The sequence below is a fragment of the Zingiber officinale genome, chromosome 6B, assembly GCF_018446385.1.
Source record: "Zingiber officinale cultivar Zhangliang chromosome 6B, Zo_v1.1, whole genome shotgun sequence".
NCBI lineage: Eukaryota > Viridiplantae > Streptophyta > Magnoliopsida > Zingiberales > Zingiberaceae > Zingiber > Zingiber officinale.
In genome coordinates, this window is record NC_055996.1 from 98,142,914 (window position 1) to 98,168,348 (window position 25,435).

Below are 25,435 nucleotides of genomic sequence, written 5' to 3' on the forward strand. Positions count from 1 at the left end.
TGTAAAACCTCATGAATGTAATTATCAGATCATGGACAATCATTCACAATTTAATCTCTCATAGGGGCATCATCAGTCATTTAGTCACATGATTCGACAAGTTAAACAAAAGTACCTGAAAGAATATTAATAAGTTCGATACATGCTTCAAGACAATCATAGACATGAAGAACAGAGTGAAACCTAATGATAACAAAATTGATCATGCAAATGCGCGTTCTCAGGAAACGAAAATAAGCATTCTGGACAAGTGAAAAATCATGTCGTCGAGTCGATCCAGTTTGCCAGGATGTTAGGATGCAAAGAGGCTACAGATCAGCAACATGTCCATGGAAACCTTGGCACAAGGATCCAGAAACTTCACAAATCTGAACTCCATTGGAGCCACCACATGGCTACTATGGCTGAGCTAAGATTTCCTGTCAAAGCAAATATTATACAGTGAATCCCAAACACAAGTATTAAGTGAATTATCGATTTATTGATTGCTGCGCATGAACGATGTGTTTGGTTTCTTGACTCCCCCAACGAGCAATCATTTACAGAGGCAACAAAATACATGTTTAGCTGATGCAAAATGTTCTTCAAGGCAGGATTCGCGCTTCCAATATTGAAACAATGTGCACTACCAAGTACAGAAAGGAAGCAAAGGAAATAACAATATTTCCAAGTGTGGAATAGATAATTAAACTGCGACATTGAAATCCAATTGGGCACCATTCATATGCCAAAAGAGAAGACGAGTGCTTTTAGATGATAGAATCTTAAAAAATATTCCTGAAGACTTCTAAAGAACATGAAGAAGTATGTGATATAGATGTAGATAATTTTAAACCCTAATATATAGATAACTACTAAGAATATATGTATACTTAATTTAATCTAATTAGGTTACATTGGTTCAAGCATGTTTCAATGTTTAAGAATTTTCAGTTTCTATAGTCATTCAAACTGAATCAATTAGCATAGCAGCATACTAAGGGGTAGCTAGAAACCAAACAAAAGTCGACAAATAAAAAAAAAAATGAACTCGACATAACACGTGCCTAATTATAGAAGGAAGACCATGCACCTCAAAGGTGTTAAAATCATAAATTCAAAATATGATAGCCACTTTGCTAAAAGATTTCTTCAAGCAAGAGTTCCCTTTTCAAATCAGCAATCACTTTGAGAAATGCACGAAAATTTTTTAAATATAATATCCACAGTAGCAAGCATAAACCTCTAACGATAGTTAACCAATAACAAAGTATAAACGCATTCTTTAAACCAAGAGGTGACTTAAGTTTGGATAAAGAGTTAGTGGAAACAGGTATTCATTATGCTACCATCTTCAAATTTGAGCCATTTTTGTCGCTACTATTTCAGGCTGGCTACATAAATCTAATCCCCACTGAGCATATCGCCATACATTTGAATAATGTTTCCTTTCATCTCGTTTTTACCCCTTGCTGATCGAGCCAATAACTATAGGAAAAAAACGAAGAAGAAATAGCTGATCAAATTAAATTCTTTGAACAAGGGAGACTTACCTTTAAACAAAGAGTTAGTGAAAATGATGCATCAGCTAATCACTTGCATTTCTTATTCTCTGCAAGCACTCCTTTCTTAAGGGAGAATCTGCAAATATTGCTTTGACAAAATTTTCGATCTGCGAATAAAAAGAATAGTTTGCAATAAATTTCTACAAATGCAAGAAGATATGCATCATTATTCACATTTAGAATTTTCAAAGTAACCAGGGTTAGGAAATAAACATTGTTGTTAACTATTAAACAGCTAAAGTTGTAACACTTCATATTGCCCAATAAATTTTTAGTAATATGTAGCTGTATGGAATATTTTTTTCCAGCTTAAAATATATGGCATCCAAGGATTCATAGGTTTAGTTTGAAGGTCCTTCGATTATTATCAAGATTGTTTGACATTGAAGTTCTTCCAACAAGAGAATTATGATCAACAACAAAAAAAAAGATAAAACAAAGTTTGCTGTCCAAGAATCACCCTGAGGTGTCTACAGCTTGCACTTTATTGCAAATACCATTGTTCTGCTTTGCATTGGCTTTGCTTCCCCATAAGTACCACAGAATACTTTCAAGCATCTGAGTGCATTGCCACTTTCGTTTGGACAAATACATGAGCATATTCTCAAGGAATGACATGAAGAGGCTAGTGCGGCCATTCTGAGCTTATAATGGATGAGGGAAGACCTACTCACTGCATACAAAATGCATAACACCCTATACTAAACTCAAATTGTCAGCAAGGAAACCCTACATAGCCTATAAATCATAGGTTCATACAATAATGACCAGATAACAATTGATAAATTTAAAAAATCACCCTCAATCATCAACATTATTTCAGATATGCAATAGCCTTTGCACAAAGAACATGCATAACCCGCAACTGCTGCAAGCTGCCTTGAGCACTTGACAAGGCATATAATTTACCATTTCCATTATTCTAGACGAACTGCAAGCTTAATTCTGTATCTCCTTCATATAAACCTTTAAAGTGATCCTTATCTAGGTGCCCAGTTCAAAAAGTTCTGTCCAATGATCTAGCTTCGGCAATTATGTAGACTTTGAATTTTCTATCCATTTTGGATATTACAGAACAAATGGTTAAGACTTCTTTGTAATAGACACTGGTCCAATATTGAACAACTGCATCAAATCTTCATATTAACTTGTCACAAAGAGCAAGAAGAAGATAACCGTTTCAATTTGCAAGCGACGCATTGTTACAAGCCAGGAAGACTTGCATCTTTAAGACATTTCAAACATACAAATCATACAGGTCTTCCCACTTGTATCAAAGTGAAAATGACCTGCTCAGAGCAGGAAACTGTTGAATGCAAATAACAGATGGAGCAATACAATTATATAAAGGACCTCATACAAGTACACAACAAAAGAATATAAATGCCAAATAAACATGACAAATACATAGGCAATGTCTTCAAAATGCAATACACATATATACTACCAGCAATAGGAACTACTGGATGATTAGTAGAATACCTCACATGATGTAAAACCACAACTAAGAAGCTCTCCACTTTCCCAAACCAAAGTAATTGATTTTAGAGGCATATCATACAAGTCTAGCAAGGTAAATCACACAAGTTAATAAAAGAGAACATTCTATAAAAAGGTTTTGCACACCACACATTACATAAATGCAACACATGGGCAAGTTAAGGAACTTCTGACCACTTTCAGTCTAATTGATTACCTGCAAGCTTGCGGAATTTAGGTAAAGATGGAATCTTCTCATCTAAATGAGTCCATGTAGCCTCATTCAAAAAATTTTGTTTTTCAACTGAATCAATGATAAGTGACTCCAACAAAGAGGAAAGGTTCTCAATTGTGATTTGGATCAGTCTTTGAAGCTTCAAAAAAATGAGGAAATTTGATGATATTTATTAACTGCAAGAGTAACAAAAAACCTCTGAAGATAACAAGAGTCAAGCAAGATAACCTGTAAGGTCTCCTCAGCTGCCAAATCATCTAAAAGAAGCAAGTCCCTGGCAATTTCAGAAAAGACAGAATCCAATATTGTGCACATGGTTCTCTTGTAAGTTGAAGCTGGCAACAATCGCTCCCACATAATTCGTGCTTTCTCGACAATGAAAACAATCTATTGGGACCACAGAGATTTGATAATTATATAATTTGGCACAATAACATGTACAAACATAGCCACAGAGACCACCTGGCTCTTTAAATTTGTCAAAGAAAGCAACATAAATAAGACAAATATTTTTGTTACCTAATTAGTTAGACCTAGATGGCACAGTATTCATTCAAGAATAAACCTAACACAGTTATGAAGGTGTGGCAGGGGCGCATATTGTGTTTTCTGGTTTGTGCTCTTGGCAACTATCTGGCATTGGGTGAAAATATTCTGCGATGAATGTACTGGTAAACCTTCTTCCTAAAGCTGAGTTCCCTACCAACTGTAGCCACACCATCCACTAAAATTTGTTGGAACAATTTTAGAATCAACTACACACATAAAGATGATCAAGTGGACGTGCAAACTGAATGGTCAGTTTCTATCAAAAAAGCATTTCAAGCATCATGGTGCAAGTGTCATAATCAACAAACTACAAAATGAATGATTAATTCAATTTATATCACCCATAACTGGAATAACTTTCATATTCCAAATTTTCCTCAATACAGTCCACATGTAATGATATATCTACCCAGGATGGTTGATTTACACAGAAACTGTTCTAGTCCTCGAAGATAAACTCCACAATTTTTTTTTTTCTTTTGGTTATCAAATACTAATTTTTGTACATCTCAAGCAAAGGGGTCTCATTTGTCTCACCATTCTCTAACGTGTTCTCCTTTATTCCTTTTTTTTTTTTTTTGCTTTTGTAAAATTGTACTACTGTGAATGAATAAGTTCTTTTTTACTCCTTTCTTTCAAAATTCTATTAAAGCTCTTGCGCTCAATAAATAAAATGATAGATTTGTAATATCTCAATTACATCTCCACATTATTCTCAGGGTACAACATCTGCATTCATCATCACTTCCATTTGAACAGATGTAAGTGCAAGATTTAGTGATCACTTTCCAAATTCATATCCACTGGTTTCCAAAACTTAGAAGGTTCGATAAGTTGGACCTAATTTTTCTTGCAAAGTCATTCAGCTCATACACTTCATTTCTGTTCAAATCTAGAGACCACCAGAGATAAATGGATAGCTTACAGGAGCCCTCCTCCTGCCCTCATTGCTCTTGAACTTGTCTTGTCTAGTACCAGTGAGGGCAACACTACCTCAGCACTTCCAGATGGGTTCAATGATTCTAAAAGAGTGTATATGTCAGTAAATTGGGTGGTAAGGTTATCAGGAAGGCTTTTAGTGCCAAGGTGTTTGAGGGGCTTCTTTAGGAACAGCTAAGTTATCATGAGTCATGAGTTTATGACAAAGGCTATGCAATCAAGAGAAAAGAGGATATCAGGTTCTTGGAAGATTGATTGACTATCAAAGTTGCCTACTTGTTGTGCCATGATGGGTAAGTGCTAGGAAGAGTTCCGCCATGATGAAGATGGTTGTAATGGACTATGCGTATGATTCCTCAAGGATAAATTGTAGGCAAGGACCAGTAGGCCTCCAGAGAAGCACTAGGGAGCAGTGTTTTTTCTAATGCATTAGACGACGCTAGGGAGCAGTGTTGTTTCTAATGCACTAGACGATAAAAAACGACCTCGCTGCCCACGGTGCAACATCTGTAAAAAGAAGCATGCAAAAAAGACCTCCAGTGAGGATAGGGACATGCCATGGAAGAAGAGGGAAAATATAAATATGGTAAGATACTGCAGTATGCCATCTCTATACGGACTAAGTCAAGGCTTCTGATTTTGAGTTACTGATATGCGTAGATTACATACACTTTTATACATGTTTTAACACACATTCACTTGCTTTCTTTGAGTATGTTCTATGCTATTTCACTCCTCCTTATCATATTTTCAGCATAATTATTCCCTTTGTAGGAGATCTAATCTTTATTTGCTTTGTTGATGATAGGATGCATTGCCAAAGCGAAAACGGAGTTGAGATGTGCTTTGGAGCGATCCAGGAAAAAGAGCAGAGCCTGGCCGTGTGGTTTCATATGGCCGTGGATCCACACCGTGGGCAAGCAAGCTCCGGCCATGCCAAAGGAGCACGACCGTGCCATTCCACCAGAGCACAAGCAAGCCTAGGCTGAGTGATTTCACACAGTCGTGCCAAATTTCGAGAATTGAAGCAAGGTCAGACCGTGGCAAAAGGCACGACCGTGTTAAACATCCAAAGCCAAATCAAGGGGTGGCCGTGCCAATCGGCACGGCCGTGCTTCTCCACCCGAGCTGCTTCATACCCTGGTCGTGTCAAAAGGCACGATCGTGCCACAATTCCAAAACAGCTTCAAGCCCCGATCGTGGCACGAGCCGTGCTTAAGGCCATGCTCTACTCTATAAAAGGGGAGTTCTTCCCCTTTTCAATGGGAGGAAGGCTCTCCCTCTTGGGAGACTGATCTTGGTCCATATCTACACCTCTTTCACGCCCCAATCAAAGATTCGAAGCCGTATTCGCCATCGCCTTCAACTCCGAAAGCATAGAATTTGATCCAAAGACCTCTCGACGTCTTGGATAAGCTTTGCTCCCTCTTTTCTTTAGATTGGGTTTTAAGCTTTCAATTTCAATGTCTTTGGATTCATCTCTTGTCATGGAGTAGATCTCTTTGTTCTAGGATCAAGGGAGTAGTCGTGATGTGTAATTGATGTACACTATTTGGATTTGCCAATTTCCTATCCATATGACATGTTTATGCCTTGTATTCATGTGATCTTATGTGTGTATGGTGATTTTGTGTTTAGATCTCATGTTTGATCGAATGTCTAGATCGTATGACCGGAGCCCTAGTGACAAGGGTATCCCTTTAATCGAACATCTAGAGTATCGCCTTGAAAGGGAGGATAATTCTCTACAAATATTGAATTAGGCTTAATGGGTTATTTCTAGATCTATGTTATCAAGTATTTTGTGTACTCTAGTGAACGTATGACCGGAGGCCCTAGTGACAAGGGTATCCCTTAACCAGACTTCGAGACCACTTCCACTCGATAGCATTTGATACTAATAGAGATAGCACTCAGTCATGATCGTTGCGAGGTAGTGTTGGTATTGAATTAAACTTCCTACATGCGCATAGGGATAGAGGATGGGTAATAAGTAATTCTTAATACATTGATTAGCATCACAACGAAATCAAGCTCCTAGAACGCTTCCCTCAACCAAGCTTCCTCAACCAACTCTCTTTACTTGCGCTCTCTCTCTCTCTCTCTCTTCTCTATTTCTTTAAGTGCAAAAATTTCACAAATCTCTATCGTTTAGCTAATTCATTGAGTCAAGTCACTAGTGCTTATATCTTTTTATTACTTGACGACAATCGTGCACTTGCGGATTGTACACATCAGTTACTATCCTTGACAAGTTAACATATATCCAAACTTGAATATTCATCTCTCCTCGTGAGCACTTACTCAAAGCAACCTCTGTTTTAATACATATAGGGGACACTGGATGAAAATTATACAATAGACCAAAATCAACATGATAAAATACAGAAAGGTGGAAAGAATCATGGTTGAAGATTCATATGCATCTTTCTCAAGGTAGACCAAGATCATCTAGTTAAATATAACAGCATAAAGCACACCCATTTCAATAACTGCAAGCATATTATTATGTAGTTCTGACAAGAAAATACATTTGACATTTATGCATATACAAGAGACCCTATAATTCAAAAATATGGAACTACATGTTACATTATATAGATTATGCAACTCAATTACCTGCTCTATACTGAATTTTGCCGATTCATAATGCTGAGGTTGGTGAGTGTTCTGAAAACCATCAGCACCATCTATAGCCTGAAGACAATAGCTGTTTAGGTAGATACAGAGGGATTCAATCAAGATATTGGATGAAATCAATAAACTGTAAAAGCATACCTCCCTCAAACTAACAGAAACTAAGTGAACTTGTTTTTGCAGGATGTTTTCTGCTATTTGATGAAAATTTAGTGCGATATCAAGAAACAGTGCCTGTTTCTGTAGTGCACTTGGAAAATCTGTACGATACTGGAAATCAATATGCTAGTTAATGCACAATAAATAGAAGAATCCCCTGATCTGCATGAAATTAAACCATGGAATCAAGTTTTGGCACCAGAAAGTCAGAAACAACCAAAACTGCCAGTTCAACCAAGTGTCTAGTGGACAGACCATGTTCGTACTTCCAGAATTGGGAGTGTGACACAATGTCACCAAATACCACCTTATATATTAATGAAGCACCTGAAACAGGACCCTACAAAGTGAATGTGCAGTGATGACATTTGAGCTGGTTTCGAAAATTTGCAACTCTTTTTCTCCTATCTAAATATCTGTACCCTTATCTTCCATACACATACAATCTCAAGTCTTGATAACCCCAAGCATAATACAACTTGCCTAAAGTTTCATGCATCTCAAACAAGAATAGGATTTTGAATACTAATAATATGTTTCTGTTAATAAAAAAACTCAACTGTGAATTATTTTCGATGATGGACAAGACCACATCTAGCCAATGCAAAAGAATACAATGATGTAGTGATTATTTCCAAAGAAAATCCAGTAGAGACAAGTGAAAATTGTTTGTTCAGTGAATCAGCAATGTGATTTGGCCACTCAGAAGCAAATTAATATGCCCGTCTCACTTATTTCTATAAATATGACTAGATCAGATCATTCTAAATTTTCAAACTTCTTTAGCAATCAAGTTTTTTTTAATATGCCCTTTCACTTTTTTGTGTAAAAGAGTAGCTTCGATCAGTCTGAAATCTGAAACTCAAACTTCTTTAATAATCCAGTGTTTGTTCTCAGGTCCTTGAAACTCATTCAGACTAAGCTTCAAATTAATAGTCTTTCTTCAGCTGTGATCAATTTAACATTCTAGGTCCAGTATAAATGGCATTGGACAGATGAAAAAATATTGGAGAATGTAACTTTACAAACCTCATAAGCAAGCCCAAGAACCTCTTCGGACAAATACTGGCACTCATTGTAGATAACAATAGCCACTTGACTTATACTGTCCAATTGCTTCCCTAGCTTCACAGACAGAGAATTGGCATTGTAGAATTAGAAATGCATATTTAATACCAAAAAAATAAAAGCTGCAGAATAAGTGTAATCTATTAGTGTTTGAACTAACATTTTGATACTGCTGAACTGAAGTGGTACGGATATAGTATTCTCATTTTAGGAGAAAAATCATTAGTATAAATTCATGCATGTGAAGTTCATAGTTATAGAACAAGTATGATATTGATGCTATTAAGCCAGAAAATTACTTTGTATCATATTTGTTAATCGAAAACAAAGTGTTGTTTACATAAGACATAGAAACTTCTGATAAGTCAAGGGTTTCATCTTCAAACTTGTGCAATAAATGAAGATCCGCATACCTTAATAGGTATAACAGCTTTGTATAAAAGTAAAGCATCCCTTGCAGCATGATAAAACTCCTTTGCCACTCTTGCAGGAGATAAACAAGCATCCTGAATATGAAGTTAACCAGAATCAAATTATTGATTCTTTAGTCAAGTATAATGAACCAGAGTAATATAGAGAAAACAACAAGAAATAAATGAAGGAGCTTTCTAACACATGAGATAACTACTAATGATTTTTCACCTCCCTACATGGGGCAGCATCTTGTTGTCAACTACATGAAGGTTTAAAACTTGGCTATAAAAAGCATTGCATAATTTAGTTGCCTCAGTCATTCAACAAAGTTTTGAGAATTAAAATGTCAAAGGGATTGAGGGATGAAGGGAAAAACTTTAGTATAAATGGACAAGAATACAGATGACATATATTGTTTATAAATGGATTAAGTAAATGAGTACTACCATCATAATTTTCATATGAGTTACCATGTGATGAAACAAAAAAAATTCAAAAATAACATTGGTTTTATGCCTGGACAACAATAGATGCAAGTCATTTAAAAAGAAATTAATGGATAAATATATAGAAAAGAAGCATTTGCATATGATTTTTATCAACTTACAGAAAAGGTTATGATAGAGTTCCTACAAAAAATTGTGGTGAGTTTTTAAAAAAGATACATCTAATAAAATTTTAATATGATAAAGAACATGTATGTATGATAAGGTAGAGTTACTTGGGGTATTAACAAACATCTCTCTATTCATATTAGTACTAGGTGGACATTTATACACTCAAGACAAACATTATTGCTGTATTTTATTTGTATATCATATTGTGTTGATGGATGAAAATGAAAATAAATTAAACTTGAAGCTTGACTCGTGGAGAAAATTTAGAAACACAAAGATTTCTAGTTAGGTAGAATTAAAATTGGATATATGATAATATAATATCGAAAATAAGAAATGTGAGGAAACGATTAAGATTAGATGAGCATTTTATTATTCAACAACAAAAAGATATGGGAGAAGTAATCATCAACAATACAAAGAGTGAATGACGGACATGGAGAAAAGCTTCTAGGGTGTGTTTGGTTCAAGGTTATTGTTAATAACCTACCTTGGTTATCTTTCGAAGGTTATCGTTGATAACCCTATTTGGTTTAGGTAATGACCAATTCCAAGTAACGAAGGATGCACGCCATATCACTAAAACGTCAGCAAAAGGGGGAATCCGATTACCTTAGAAATGAGTGGCTTTTGACAATTCCAGGGTTAACAAACACATATTCCCAAAATTATCCTCCACCCACATCTTGTTCCCCGATGTTGCAGACGCTATGGCAATCAGAAATGAAGGATGTTTATGACGCCAGCGGAGAGCCAACCTCTAGTAGTTGAGATCGAGCGATTATGGCAGACCGCTCGAAGCCACGGCTCCATTCTGCTCACACCAACTCACGATCAGCCCACTGACGCAATAATTCGGAGTGAGGCAAAGATGAGAAAGCTGTCGTCGAGTCTTGGAACAAGTACTGTGGTCGTCGCCGAACTATTTCTCGATGCACATACGCTCGTACGTCTGCTCGAAAGATATGATAATAGGGTCATGCATGCGCTGTTGACAAATTAGGCACCTCAACTCCTTCGGCAGCACCAGCACATTGCCTAATTCCACTCCACTCTGCTTGAAATTGATCAAACAAAGCTTCGAAGCTCGCTTCTCCAAGCACCAACCTTTCTCTTGGACGGTGGTGCAGTTGGCGGTGGGGGACGAAGTACAGGAACCTGCTGGAAGTCGGCGTCATCCGGCAGCTCGTTCCTAAATGGTTTGGAGTATTTCCGCATGAGATGGAGTAAGTAAGCGACGATGGACTCCCTCTCGTCTGCCTTTGCGTGGGCGGTTTCCAACAACTTCTTCACCGATCTTCTCCTAAAGAGCTGTTTTGTAGGAGGTGATGCCCGGCTTCAAGACAGCTTGATGAAATATCTTCAGTTCTTCGTGATCATTGGAAGAAAAGGGCGTACGCTTCTTCTTCCTCTTCCTCGGCAGATGCGATGGTTTAGGTGAAAATCAGAAGAAGAGGAGGAATATTAAATTAGAGTTTTGCATTATCTAAGTTGAACCAAATAACATTAAGTTATATTTTATTTCCCGTAATTTTGATTATGTGATTACCAAGTAATCACTTAATCAAAATTATGTATGATAACTTGAACCAAACACACCCTTAGAGTATTGTGAGATCATCAAGGGCCTCTTAGGAATTAGGATAATAAGACAACAGAAATGTTTGACAAAATTTTGATATGGTCAATCATAAACTACTGCATGGATTTAAATCCCATGTTGTTTCAGTTGATACTATGAAATCCCGTTCCACCAATCAATTGTGACCGACACAATATCCGGATAACAAACTCGTAAAAAAAAAGCCACTTGTGTAGCTCCAAACCCCAGCCCTCCATCATCTAGTAACAACAAAGACCAAGAGAAGAGCTTTGGTTACGTGGTAGGTGCAGCGACAAGAACAATTATGAGGTAGTACTTTATTACTGTTGTCCTACATTAAGAGGTGCAGAAGTTCAAGACTTAATGGTAGGGAAAGACATGAGGTTCAAGGAGGAGGGAGAGATCATGAGTGTTAGTGGGGATTAATTGAAGGTTGTCTTTACATTAATTAATTAGATATGATTAAAATAAGTCATAAGGTAACACATTTTTTGTTAATAAGTTATAACTTACAACTAGATCTAAGATTGATAAGGCTACAACTAATAACTTATAACCTCAATATCAATTCATTTTTATGATTAAGCTAATAATTAAACTTAATATTAACTTTATATAACATAGAAATTTAACATTAATTAACCATAGTATTAACTTTACATTAATTATAAAATTAAAATTAATTGTGGTTTATAAAGTTACAAATTATAAGTAGCAATTAAGTCATATCTATTATTTCTAAGATAATTATTAATTAGGTTAAGTAATATCTAGTTAAATTAAAGTTAATTAGCCTTGTATATTTCATAATTAGTTAACATATGATTAATTGGCAATAATTAACCAATAAAATCAAATAATATTAGTTAATCGATAATATTACATACTTCCAAGTCAATTATATGTAGTTTTAATAAACTAAAATATAAGTAGATATAAGAGTTTGCCTTATAAGTTAAGATTAAATAGTCATATCCACAGTTAATAATTAAATAAAAAATAATTATATAGTATATAGTTAATTATAATTATTAAATTAATTAGGTTAATTGATGTAGCATTATAAATTGACTATGAATTGCCTTATTCTTGGAAATAAATAAGCAAAGTTGAAGGGAAATGAAAGAGTTGAACCAAGTAAAAATCATTTGAACACGTTTAGCAATATCAGCACTACAGTTGTGAATTTTTATCATTCCATCCAAGTACCTAAACTCCAGCACAGTACGGATAATAATGCTCTATAGCTGACAGTTTTGGTGCTTTATGGATGAAAGTCTTGGCCAGCTAGGAAACAAAATGTTGAAGAAGTTAATGCAACAAAGATAATAATGCTAAGATGTATAAGGTAACGTTTCAAAATACTATTTGTAGAAAATAATCAAATCTTTCCTTGTGGAAAGTCAATCAAATCATGGGTGAAAAAAGATATAATCAATGAGATTGATTTGATTGAGAATAATTTATTTTTTGGTAGAATAGTTTTGAGAATTTTTTCATGGTATCAAAGCATAGTTCTTCTCTATAAACAAACACGTGTGATTCTTCTCCTCCAAAGACAACCACGATGTCCACTGATTCTTCCACTCAGACTACGGTTGAAAAAACCTTTGTCACCATCTCTTCTTTTTCCGGAAGTGACGCTTCATCCTTGCAAATTACTGCCCATAAGTTGAACGAGCATAATTATCTGCAATGGGTTCATTCACTAAAGATAGTTATCTACGCCAGAGAGAAGTTAAGTTATCTCATGGGCAACTCTTCTCATCCCACATCAAGTGATGCATCGTACCAGATCTGGCTGGCCGAGAATTCAATCATGCTTACCTAGCTAATTAATTCCATGGAACCCAACATTAGTCGTCATTATCTCTAATCAAGACGACCAAGGAGGTGTGGGATGCAGTTCAAAAGATGTATTCCAATATGGGCAATACTTCTCAGATTTTTGAGCTACAATCAAAGCTGAAAGAATTGAAATAAGGTTCAAATTCTATGACACAATACTTCTCTAATCTTCAAGATCTTTGGCAGGAACTTGATCTATTCTTTGAAGAAGATTCAATGTGCGCTAGTATCAAAATTCACAACAATATTGAAAAGGAGAATGTGTTTGATTTTTTGGCTCGCAATTTGGATGAGATACGTGGTTGTATTATTGCACGTGACCCATTCCCATCTCCTAAAGAAGACTTCGTGGAAGTCCGACGGGAAGAAGCTTGTCGTAAGGTCATGCTTACTAATGAGATTATTGCTCAACAATCCATTAGGGTTTATATTTCAGCTTTGGTTCCACAAAAAACTCCGCACTAAATCAACGTCAAAACAAACATCTTTGGTGTGAACACTGCAACCGCTAGGCCACACCAAGGATAAATGTTGGGAAATATATGGAAACTAGCAAATTGGTAACCTCGGAAAAAGAATGAAGGTCGTGGTTTTCATACTCAATCAAGCCAAGAAAAGCATGTTGTCTCGAGTGTTCCTACCCCTTCACCGGAGAGCAAATTGAACAATATTGCAAATTCTTCAATCAAATGGCCCACAATGTGTCTTCCATCTCTAATGTTGGTTCGTGCTCCATGACTCAATATGGTAAACTCAATTCATTCTTTCTCATTCAATGACCCATTGGATCATTGATTCTAGGGCTTCTAACCATATAACAGGTGACTCGAGTCTTTTTTCTTCCTATCATTCTTGTTCTCACTAAATTACTATTAGGATTGTTGATGGTTCATTAACTATAGTTGTTAGCATAGACGATATTCAATTATCTCAGCACATCATTCTGAAATATGTTTTTCATGTACATGCTCTAAAATGCAATTTGATTCCTGTTAGCAAAGTCACCCTTGATAAATAGTGTTTTGCTAAATTCTTACCTTTGTCGTGTCATTTTCAAGACCTACTATCGAGGAAGACGATTGCAGTGCTAGAATTCATGAAGTTCTTTACTACTTCAAGGATAAAAATAGTCAATCTTTGGTGTCTCATGTTGCTTTTTTTGGTTCTAATGATTGGGAAATAAATTGTTTGCTAATAAAGATCCTTTGTCTTTAAATTGTGAAGTGTGTCAACTAGCCAAGCATACTCGTATCTATTTCTCTCCCAAACAATATAAATCATCTACTCCTTTTTCATTAATTCATAGTGATATTTGGGATCCCTCACAAATTCACACCTCTAGTGGAAAAAGATGGTTTATCTCATTTGTTGATGATTATCAATGGGTTACATGGGTTTACCTTCTTAAGGATAAATCTGAAACCAGCAACATCTTCAAAACCTTCCACAAAATGATCTAGACACACTTCCAAACAAATATCCAAATTCTTAGAACCGACAATGGTAAAAAATATTTCAATGGCATTTTAGGTGACTATTTAGTGGAAAATGAAATTGTTCATCAAAGCTCGTGTGCCGATGCTCCATAATAAAATGGAGTTTTTGAATGTAAAATCGTCATCTGTTGGAGGTTGTCGGTGCCTTCATGTTCACCATGCATATTCCAAAATATTTATGGGGCGATGTAATCCTCACAGCTATGTATCTTATCAATCGTCTCCCTAGTTGTTCCATCAACTTTGCTACACCTTTGTCTCTTCTCACCCAAACATATCCACAAATTCTCTCAGTTCAATAATCTACCTTTAAAGACATTTGGATGTATGACCTTTGTGCATATCCATGCCCGTAAGCGTAACAAACTTGACCCTTTAGCCCTTAAAACTATCTTTGTCGAGTATTCTCCTACTCAAAAAAGTTATCGGTGTTATTGTCCATACACAAAGAAGACATGTTACTTGTGATGTCACCTTTTATTGAAGGTACCCCATATTTCTCTCACACTTCCATTCAAGAAGGGAAGGATGATGAAGTTTTAGAGTTGGTGGAAGAGAACTAGAGTGTGATACGACTTAGCTGTGTCACACCATACAATTGTGGTCATAATCTCCAGAGTGTGATACGACTTGGCTGTGTCACACCACACAGTTGTGGTAGTCACGATCATGATTCTCATAGTGTAACACGACCACCATGATCTCCAAAGTGTTACACGGCCTGGCTGTGTCACACCACACAGCTGTGTAGGGACGATCATGATTCTCATAGTGTGACACAACCTAGCCATGACACACCACACAATCGTGGTGGTGATGATGATCATAACCTCCAAAGTCTAACACGGCCTGCCCGTGTTACACCACACAATAGTGATAATGACGATCATAACCTCTAGAGTCCAACAACCTCCCCGTGCTACACTACACGGTCGTGATGATGGCTATGGCAGTCGTAGAACTCTCTCAAAGGATGATGAAGATACCCTTCCTGTCCTTAGTGTTAAACTGGACACCTCACCTCCATCCATGTCTGATCCTATCCAAGTCAGTCCTCAAATTAATGAAATAGGAAGAGTATCGAGACAAAAATCGGATATCCTGGTTTACTCAAGGAAGAAAAAAAAAACTTCTCAAGCTAATGAAGAAATTATGAATTCTAGTCACAGCCAAGGTAGAATCCTATAATGAGTCAGGTACATTTCTCGATCTTAATATGCCAATTGCATTCAGAAAGGGTGTTCAATCTCGTACCAAATAGCTGTTGGTACCCCAAGGTTGTTTTGATGTGATCAAACAATTTAAGTTAGACCCTGTTGTGTTTAACCCTGTGTCTAAGTGTGCAGGAACTTAGGAGCACAGGAAGTCGAGCAAAAGACGCAACTAGCGAGAAGGACGACACAGGAGAGAGCCGACGAGCTCGGTGCGTCTGAGGGATGATGTGTTGCGGAAGAGTACACCGACGGACAAGAAGGGAACGTGCGCTGTTTCTGAGGGATGAGAAGTTGGAGCGGAAGATTGGTCGAGGAGCAAAAAGCGCAGCTAGTGAGAAGGTCGGCACGAGAGAGAGCTGACGGGCTCAGCGTGTCCGAGGGACGAAGTTGCGGAAGAGTACGCTGACGGACGAGAAAGAAGCATGCGACGATTCTGAGGTACGAGAAGCCGGAGCGAAAGCTTGCTCGAGGAGAAGGCCGGAAGCTAGGTTCGAGTGAGCCCTATTCCGGATGGCTGAAATCACCCAAGCGAGCGGAGCCAGAGTGAAAGATCCGGACCGAGGCGAGCGGAACCGGAGCAGAGGGTCCGGACCGAAAAACTCAACATGGTTGCTTTAAAGGTCCGGGCGCCCGGAACCCGTATTTTATCCAGTTCGACGTGGATGTTGACCGTTGCGTCAGGGATAGATTTATATCCCACTCTAGGCGCTTGGAACGCTTCCAGGCGTCCCGACCAAGGCTATAAATACAGCCTTGGTCCAAGAAGCTAGGTAGAACAAGCATCTTGAGTAACAATACTTGTACGCTTTCAGTTTTCATTTAGCTTCTTCTTTTCTGAGCTTTCACTGTGGTAAAGAGGCTTCTTCGCCTGAAGGAGATATTAGTGTGTTCCACTTCCTTGGATTAACAATCTCCCTAGTTGTAACCAAGTAAAACTTCGGTGCCTCTGTCTTTAGTTCATTTCTTATTTTGTTTATGCAAGTGTTCTTTTAAGTCCGAGAAAGGTTTGTTCTATTTTTGTGCAGGGGCTATTCAACCCCTCCTTCTAGCCGGCCAACGGTCCTATCAATATACCATTTCGAACATTATCTCCTATTCTAATTTATCCTCCACATTTCACATTTTCTCTTCAAAATTGTCTAGTTAATTGATTTTGTATGTCATGGAGGCAATAGCTATTCCTGAGTGGAAGACTACTATTCTTGAAGAAATGCATGCTCTCAAACAAAATAATACTTGGGATTTGGTGGAGTTACCATAACGAAAACATGCTATTGATTGCAAATGGGTTTTGACAATTAATTACAAGGCTCATAGTTCAATTGAAAGGCACAAGGCTCGGACACTTTACTCAAACCTATGGGATTGATTACTGAGACACTTGCTAAACTTAATACTCTCAAAATTCTTCTATCGTACGACTAATCTAGATTGGGCATTACATCAACTTGATATAAAAAATGGCTTTCTCAATGGAGAGATTGAAAAGGAGGTTTATATGAATCAACCTCCCAAATTTGAAGAAAATTTGGATGGTAAAACTATTTGCAAGCTCAACAAATCTCTCTATGATTTAAAACAGTCACCTAGTGCCTAATTCAATCGATTCTCTAAGGTAATCAAGAACTTTGGATATATTCAAGGACAAGCAAATTATATATTATTTGTGAAACACTCTAATAGAGGAAAGATCATCATTCTTATAGTGTATCCTGATGATATCATCATCGCGGGAAATGACAATCAAGAATAGGAAGAAATCAATAAAATGATGGCAAAAGAATTTGAAGTCAAAGATTTATGGGGATGGATATTACTCGAAACAAAAAAAAAGGTATTTTAGTCTCTCAAAGGAAATACACTTTAGATTTGTTGAAGGAAACTGGCATATAATGGAATGTAAGCCAAGTAACACGCCAATTGAACTAAGGAATAAGAGAAAAATTAAAGGAAACCAGTTAACAAAGACAGTTATCAACGTCTTAGTGGAAAACTCATCTATCTCTCACATAGACGCCTAAATATTGCTTTTGCAATTAGCCTAGTAAGTCAATATATGCACTCACCATGTCAAGGTAATGCATATACAGAATCTTGAGATATTTAAAACAAACTCTTGGCGGCCTGTTCTTTGTAAAACTGAGGATAGAAGAGTATGTGCATACACTGATGCAAATTGGGCAGGATCAATTGATGATAGAAAGTTAACTTCTATATATTGCATAATAGTACGAAGGAATTTAGTGGCATGGTATAGCAAAAAAACAATCTATGGTTGCAAGAAGTAGTGCTGCAGCTGAATACAAAGCTATGGCTCATGGAATTTGTGAACTCATCTAGATCAAAAAAGTGATGAAAGACTTTAAAATTCAGTTTGAAGATACTATATTACTCCATTGTGATAATAAGTCAGCTATCAATATAGTTCACAATCCAGTCCATCACAATCGGACGAAACATGGAGAGGTTGATCATCATTTCATTAGAGGGAAGGTGAATGAAGGCATTATCAGTATTGAATATATTCCTGCATCTCACCAACTAGCTGATCTTTTTACTAAAGGATTATTTGGGCAAGCTCATAAGTTTCTTGAAGGCAAGCTTGGGCTCATCAATATCAACAATCAAGCTTGAGGGGGAGTGTAGAAAATAATCAAATATTTCCTTGTGGAGAGTCAATCAAACCATGGGTGAAAAAGGATATAATCAATGAGATTGATTTGATTGAGAATAATTTATTTTTTAATAGAATAGTTTTTCCTTCCTTTAATTATTCTTTTCTTATTTTATTAATTCTCATTGTATAAAGGTGTCTTTTGTTCATGAATAATAATATGGGAGAATTTTTTCGATAATTGTAGCCCCACTAGATAATAAAATAGGAGATTATGTTTAGATGGTACATACATATTGAACACAAATAATAGATTCTATGACTAGATAAGTTGAATTGAATAGAATTTAAGTATAAACAGTAAAAAGAGACCAGAAAAGTTTCAGCTAACTTGAGAGATTGAAAAATCAATAGTGATAAACCTTCCGTAGATTTAATAGAATGATAAGATCCATGCATTTAGTTCCAAAAAATTGGAATAAACTTGACTGGAATGACATAATGATAATATATTCACAAACATACATTTATGTATATTCCCTTGTAATGGTTGGCCTAAGAGAATACCGTCTAGTGTGGGGAATTCTCACGTTATAGAAAAGTGGATACAACTGAAGAATGGTAATAGGTTCCTGAGGTCTTTGTGCTCAATGAAAATTTATAGGAATTTCATCAACTGGAAATTAATCAATTTCTTTAAAACTAAACATGCTACTTCATCATAATAAGTCCAATCTCTAAGACTGCTCATTTTCATCTGGAGTCATGTGTCATATAGGATATGTCAAATCATTTTAATATACTTTAAATCAAATAACAGTATAAATGAGCATAAATGAATGTGCAATAAAAAATTATGCACTGTTGCAGACAATACTGAATGGCTACTGATGATGTTATAGTCAGCTTCCAAGAATCTAGTCTAAGAAGTTACCAAATAGTGACCATGAAATTGTTTTTTTCCACAAGGAAAATTGTGGAAAATTGTAAATTTTGACAAAATTACTCCACAAGGAAAATTGTTTTTTTCCCCACTTACTAATGCTTGGTTGTTTTTCACCTAGTGGGAAAAGGCTTGGTTGTTGTTGTTGTTGTTGTTACTAATGCTGTAAATTTGCAATGCAGCATACCTTGAGTGCTCCATGCACAAGTTCCATTAAGTCCAAGACTGCTTTAGAAACGATACACTTGTCAGATTGGAAAAGCAAATCAGTGATATACGCAGAAGAATTTGGTCCAACATCGGAAACCTATATGAAAACATTTTAATATATCTTTCCTTAAACATGTAGAACAATTAAGTTGCATTGTGCATATAATCAGGCATCAAAAATTTTTGTTGGACTCACAGCAAGGAGATCATAGTTGAACTGCAGCAGGAGACTTCTAGACCTTGCCAAAATCTCATTCCTCTTCCGAGAAGCAAAATGAACTTCAACATTATGAGCATAATGACTTAACTTTTCTTCATTACTATCAGTTGATTGAATCAATTTCATTTCCTTTAGAAAGGTCTCAAATTCAGCACTGCATTTGACAATGTTTTGGAACCCAATAACCTTTGAAGCAGCATCAGGTACAGCCTATAAAATTGAACTTGTAACACTGAGTATTTGGATTTATGTTGAGATCCGTAAACACTAAATATCAGTCAAGTTTTGCTGAAAAGAAACTTGTTTGTGGTCTCAAATTCCAAGATGAATCATAGGAGGAAAATGAAAGCAAAACGTTATTTGGCTGAAGCAAAATTTGAAATGTTATTATAGAGACTTCAATTACTCCTGCTGTACCAGCATGAAAGCAATTTGAGATAAATCATCCATGAGATAAGAAAATAAAATTTTGTAACTCAATCAACCCAACTGACACCCTTCCTGTGTACTATGGACCCCAATGATCTTCACTTTGTTTGTGTTCACAGTGTACAGTTTGGTCAAAGACTCCTTACTCCATTGACAGATGGGGATCAAACTAGAAGAGTATATTAAATGTCACTTTGCACCTTCTTCATACAAGGCGCAAAGTGGGTACCATTATGGCCAAATAGACAAGGCTAAACTGTTCGCAAGAAGGTTATTAAAATCTTGGTTCAGCAATGAAACTGATATATAAACTGGTTTGTTGTACTTGTATGTGCCGAATAGACAGTGGGTACCATTATGGTCCCATCACTATGTTATTGGTGTCAAAATTTCTTATCTCTTATTTGCAAAAGGATTAGTCAAAATATCAATGATACGATATACCAATCATCTTGCTTTCTTGCTTCATTAACTTGTATTGACCAATCCAATTAAACTGTTTTGAACATGCCTGCCATTTTGTTTCATCCCTCCAAAACCACTTTGTATCTCAAATGAGCTTGGTTAACTTAGCCAAGTCAATAATCATCCCAATTAAAAATTCATGACCTTCTACCAAAACCAACATTGAGCTTGCTAAGTCTAATGTCCAACTCCAACACAAAACATGTTTCATTTTTCCTCATTACTAGAGCTATCAGTTAAAGTTCCTGTTTTAAAGGAAACATATCTAGCTCAAATGCCCTAAGCAGGTAAAAGGAGGTATGCACAATGCAAAATCCTAGAAAAAAAAAGGAAACAAAAAAAATACAGATCTTATTTAAAAAAATGGATTGATTTCGTGGTTGGGAGGGGATGGATTTTAGAAAAGGAACAAGTACAATAAAGAACTAGAAAAAACAGATCATAGATTCATAGTGGCAAACATATCTAGTAAAACAAGAGAAGATATATTTTAAAAAAATAAAAAATTTATAAGGCAAGATTTGAAGCAATAGTATATTTCTCTCATCTTTGCCTCAAGTGTAAGCACCATCCGGTTTCAAACTTCATAAACAATTTTTATTGCATTTGTTTTTTTAATATGAAGGGGGAACCTTGCGCAACGGTAAAGTTGTTGCCATGTGACCAAAAGGTCACGGATTCGAATCCTGGAAACAGCCTTTTGCAAAAAGCAGGGTAAGGCTACGTACAATGGATCCTTCCCCGGGACCCTGCATGGCGGGAGCTTCGTGCATGGGCTGCCCTTTTTTTTGTTTTTTTTAATATATTTTATGAATGATTTAAGAAGCAATTAATCTTTGTTTGCCTCTTCCAAACATCCCTCTTTTCTTGTAGTTGATATCAGATTATTACTTAGAGGCGTCTTCTCCACCTCCAAAGTTCAAAATAAAAAACACTCACAATCTTCTTGAAGAATATCTCCTCTCACAGAAAAGTGTAGGAACTCTAATCTAACTTGTGTTTGTAATTGCTTTTAAATTCTTGATCAGTTGCAACTTCAAAAGATATTTCAGTCAATCCCTCTTAGAGTATCTGCTTTCTCCTCTCTCAAGTAGATGTCAGAATATTACTAAATTTCCTATTTGACATCTTCTCTTTGTCTCTCAAAGATATTGGGCTTTGGTCGATCTCTCTCTCTCTCTCTCCCTCTCACTCTATTCACTCTATATTAACTCCTTATCACAAAGTAGATAGTGAAATTCTTATCTATCTCTTTCTCCCTAATACTCTTCACAATTTGTCACTTCATCTATTCAAACTTATTATATTTGAGGGAAGTTAAGAAGAAGATAATAAGCCTTTTGAAGATTATATCAACTCATATCTTCATCTAGTCAAACTGTCTTCCCTTTCACATTATCAAGTCTCTAATTAGTTGCACCAACATTGTGACTTGATAATGAGTTGCATCACAAAGGAAATTCTTGCTACCAATTTTCTTATATAGGGAAGAAAGTAGATACTTTGTAAATCATATAACAACTCTTCAATACAGAAAATGATTTGTCATGCATATTAAGCATGAAAGTGAATATAATTGAAGATTAAAGTGGCAATATTTTTACTAAAGAATCAGCATGTGTTAACCATGATATCCCATGTCATAAGCCATAGTTCAATTTATTAACCTGGTGTACAAAATATACATAGTGAGCTACAGGCAATGCTATTGGATGAGAACTACTTCCTGCAAAAAGTAATATCTAAACTTTGAAAATAAAATGATACAAACCTTGGAGAGAAAGTGAATTATAATTAGATCAGACATTCTTGGCCAGGTTAATTTTCCAAAACATTGCATCCAGTCTGCATTCTGAAAGCAGATGAATCTGTATACAAAATTTACAATCTGACGAAGTCTTGAATAAAGGAAGCTGCCATCTTTATCTTCCTATAAAAGACACCATCATAATCTGTTAGAAGAATAGCAATTATTTACAATCGAATAAAGAAACCCCAAGACAGAAAGAGTTATACAGGAGTTATTGACTATCACTAATAAACAGTCATTTACGAGACAACTGAGTTAGGTCCAACTCACATTTACCAAACACATTGTTTCATAAAAACATACACATGTACATAACACATATCATTGAAAACATTTGAATATGAACAATCTTTTTTACAATACTATAGATAACATATTAATACATAGAAATGCATTCTAGAAATTAAGCTTGTATCACTTCAGGATATCTAACCGGAAATCACTGAACGTATGGTGATTGTAGAAGAGAGGAAAAGAGGTCAGGATAAACTTCAATTCTGATTTAGGCAATGATGAATCAGTGGTTTTATACAGAAAATGCATAATTTACCTTCAATTCAGATGATGAATCTATGTAAAGAATTGCCTGACAACCTTCAAGAGATCCATTATCATGCTCTTCCACAAGAATTGTTAAAGCGTTGTTAGTTATGGAAGGCACTATCACATGTTTCATCACCAAATCTGCTACTTTTCCTAATCCATACTCAAGGACTTTGACAATCTGCATAACAGTATGTTCGTGTTAGAAAGAGTGGAATTGTGAATTAAATGAGAAGGATCTAACTTCCTAGGCAGCAATCTGGAACACTAGATGCGCAGCATTAAGGAGGACCTAACTTCCTAGGTAGCAATCTGGAACACTAGATACACGGCGCTATGAAACAAATATTGAATCTAGCACTTGCCACTTATGTTTGCGCACATCTACCATAAGCATCTTTCACTGTCATAGATTTAAGAAGAGAAATAAGAGAACTAGAAAAAGGTAATAGAAAAAAAAAAGTTAGCTTCATCTTGATAATCAGTCACTTATAATAGTTTGGTGTATGCCATTCAGCTGTGTGGAATGAAAGGCATCTGGAAAAAAAAGAAATACATAGTCCTATTTTCTTTACAAACACACTTAATTTTTCATATTGTCAAGAAATGGATAGCACCAATAGGTCATTATGACACATTAACCAAAGCACCAATAAAGAGATATGGTGTAACTACTCAATATTATTAAAAAAAAAAAGGAAGCTCTCGCTAATGCGGAGTCTCCGGGAGTCTCGGGTCCAGGGAAGGGTTTGTTGTAGGTAGTCTTATCCTGTTTTGCAAGAGGCTTTTTCCTAGACTTGAACCTAGTACTCAATATGATTGATATTGAAAAATTAGCACTCACCCCCATGGCCTCCAACACCATACGTAGCTCAACATTCTGTGTATCTCCTATTTGAGATAGAGATCTAACTATTAGTTTGCTGCTCTCTGGCTCATACTGGACACAACTGAGGGCGTTCTTTGCGAGAACATCTTGAAGCTACAAAGAAGAAAGGAAACCAAAAGAAAAGTGAAATTTTTTATTTCAATGCGATATAATAAGTAATTAGACTGAAAAGTACAAACAATACGTTAAGCCTTCTCTACCTCATCGAAGCATTCAGACCAATCCTTCCTCAAGAACCCATACACCGCCGGTTCGTCAAATCCACCGCCCTCGTCCTTCTCGCTCCCAAATATCATCCCTTTCCTCAGGTTCCTGATAGCTTCTGCCGCCGCCACTAATCTGCCACCCTTCAGATCTTCCCTGGCCAACGTAAGCTGGCTGTGGATCGCAGAAAGGGTCCGGACTACCTCCAGCGCCTCGCGCCGCTCCACCAGTTCCCGTCTCTTGTCACGGATCTCCGAAACGAGGGCCTCGATCTCGAGGTCGAGGGGGCGGTCAGACAGGAGGCCGAGGGCGTCGGAGAGGGAGCTGGAGAGGCCTTCGACCGAGGAAGAAGCACTGGAGCAGCGGGAGAAGAGGTCGTAGAAGTCGTCACGGTGGGCGAGGACGTAGGATCGGACCTTGTCCTTGATGCTGAGGGAGCGAATCTGAAGGCGATCGATGAGGAGGCGGAGGTCGGGAACAGATAGGGGTGAGGACTCGTCGAGGGCGTCTCCGGGAAGAAGCTCACGGACGTCTATGGAACCCGAGAGGACGTCCATTGCGGCGCCGGCGGTTGGCGTCGTCGTCAGTCAACCGGAAGACCTGTCCGATCGATGGGAGAAATGAACGGCGAAGTGATCGAGCGGCGGTTTCATTAGAGCGGGCGTGGTCGGATCCTTCCAATTTCAACTATTTGACCCGTTTCCATGTGATCTACATATCAATATTTTACGGCCTTCACATTTTCATTTTCTTCTGAATTTTTGTTTTTGTTTTTGTTTTTTTTGTTTTGTTGTTGTTTTTTTTTTCCGCATGAATTGCCACGCTTCCGTGAGGTGACCATAGGAGAGATCCTTAGATCATTTCTTTTTTTTTTATGCTATAGAAGATACTCTCTTTCCATATATTAATGGAGATATATAGCCTCCATCTATTTTATAAATAAGGATCATATATCCCCATTAATATATATAAAGAGAACATTATCTAGATCGTCCTTTGATAACATGAATTTCTATTTATCAATGATATTCCATGATCGAGACAATTGGCTGAATCCCGTGAAATCATTTCATAGAAGTTCATTGATATCTTCTTTTTATAAAGTAAATCCACTTCGATTCTTGAATGATCCAAATCGCTTCTGGTTCTATTGTAACAAAAGATTCCCTTTTTATGTGGAAAAGACCCGTATCAATAATTATGTAAAATAACCCACAGATAATATGGGAAAATTTGTATAAACATGAGGGTTACCTGTAAAATTGAAATTGTGGTTAGATATTTTTTTTTTTCAATTTACTCATTT

The 25,435-nt window shown here is 36.6% G+C and overlaps 1 protein-coding gene across 2 annotated transcripts; it reads right to left on the bottom strand.

Moving 5' to 3' along the window:
• Window positions 1–24,822, bottom strand: LOC121988384 (centromere/kinetochore protein zw10 homolog). Of its 2 annotated transcripts, XM_042541769.1 has the most exons (15): window positions 24,126–24,822; window positions 23,881–24,018; window positions 23,044–23,217; window positions 22,455–22,613; window positions 19,766–19,999; window positions 19,547–19,666; window positions 9,024–9,116; window positions 8,572–8,667; window positions 7,525–7,653; window positions 7,366–7,443; window positions 3,487–3,645; window positions 3,241–3,397; window positions 3,027–3,109; window positions 1,533–1,651; window positions 1–419 (listed from the first exon to the last, which is right to left on the bottom strand). In XM_042541769.1, exons 1-14 carry the CDS (start codon window positions 24,684–24,686, stop codon window positions 1,568–1,570), a joined length of 2,265 nt encoding a protein of 754 aa, XP_042397703.1. In that variant the 5' UTR covers window positions 24,687–24,822; the 3' UTR covers window positions 1–419; window positions 1,533–1,567. The 2 variants fall into 2 exon arrangements, with proteins under 2 accessions (XP_042397703.1, XP_042397704.1); XM_042541770.1 differs by lacking the exon at window positions 23,044–23,217.
• Between the last annotated feature and the right edge of the window lie 613 nt (window positions 24,823–25,435).

Coding starts and splice junctions, on each gene's coding strand:
- LOC121988384 (XM_042541769.1), bottom strand. CDS start 24,686: ATGGACGTCCTCTCGGGTTCCATAGACGTCCGTGAGCTTCTTCCCGGA. Junction 8,668..9,023: donor AAGCTGTTATACCTATTAAG/GTATGCGGATCT, acceptor CTGTCTGTGAAG/CTAGGGAAGCAATTGGACAG. Junction 7,654..8,571: donor TTCTTGGGCTTGCTTATGAG/GTTTGTAAAGTT, acceptor ATTGATTTCCAG/TATCGTACAGATTTTCCAAG.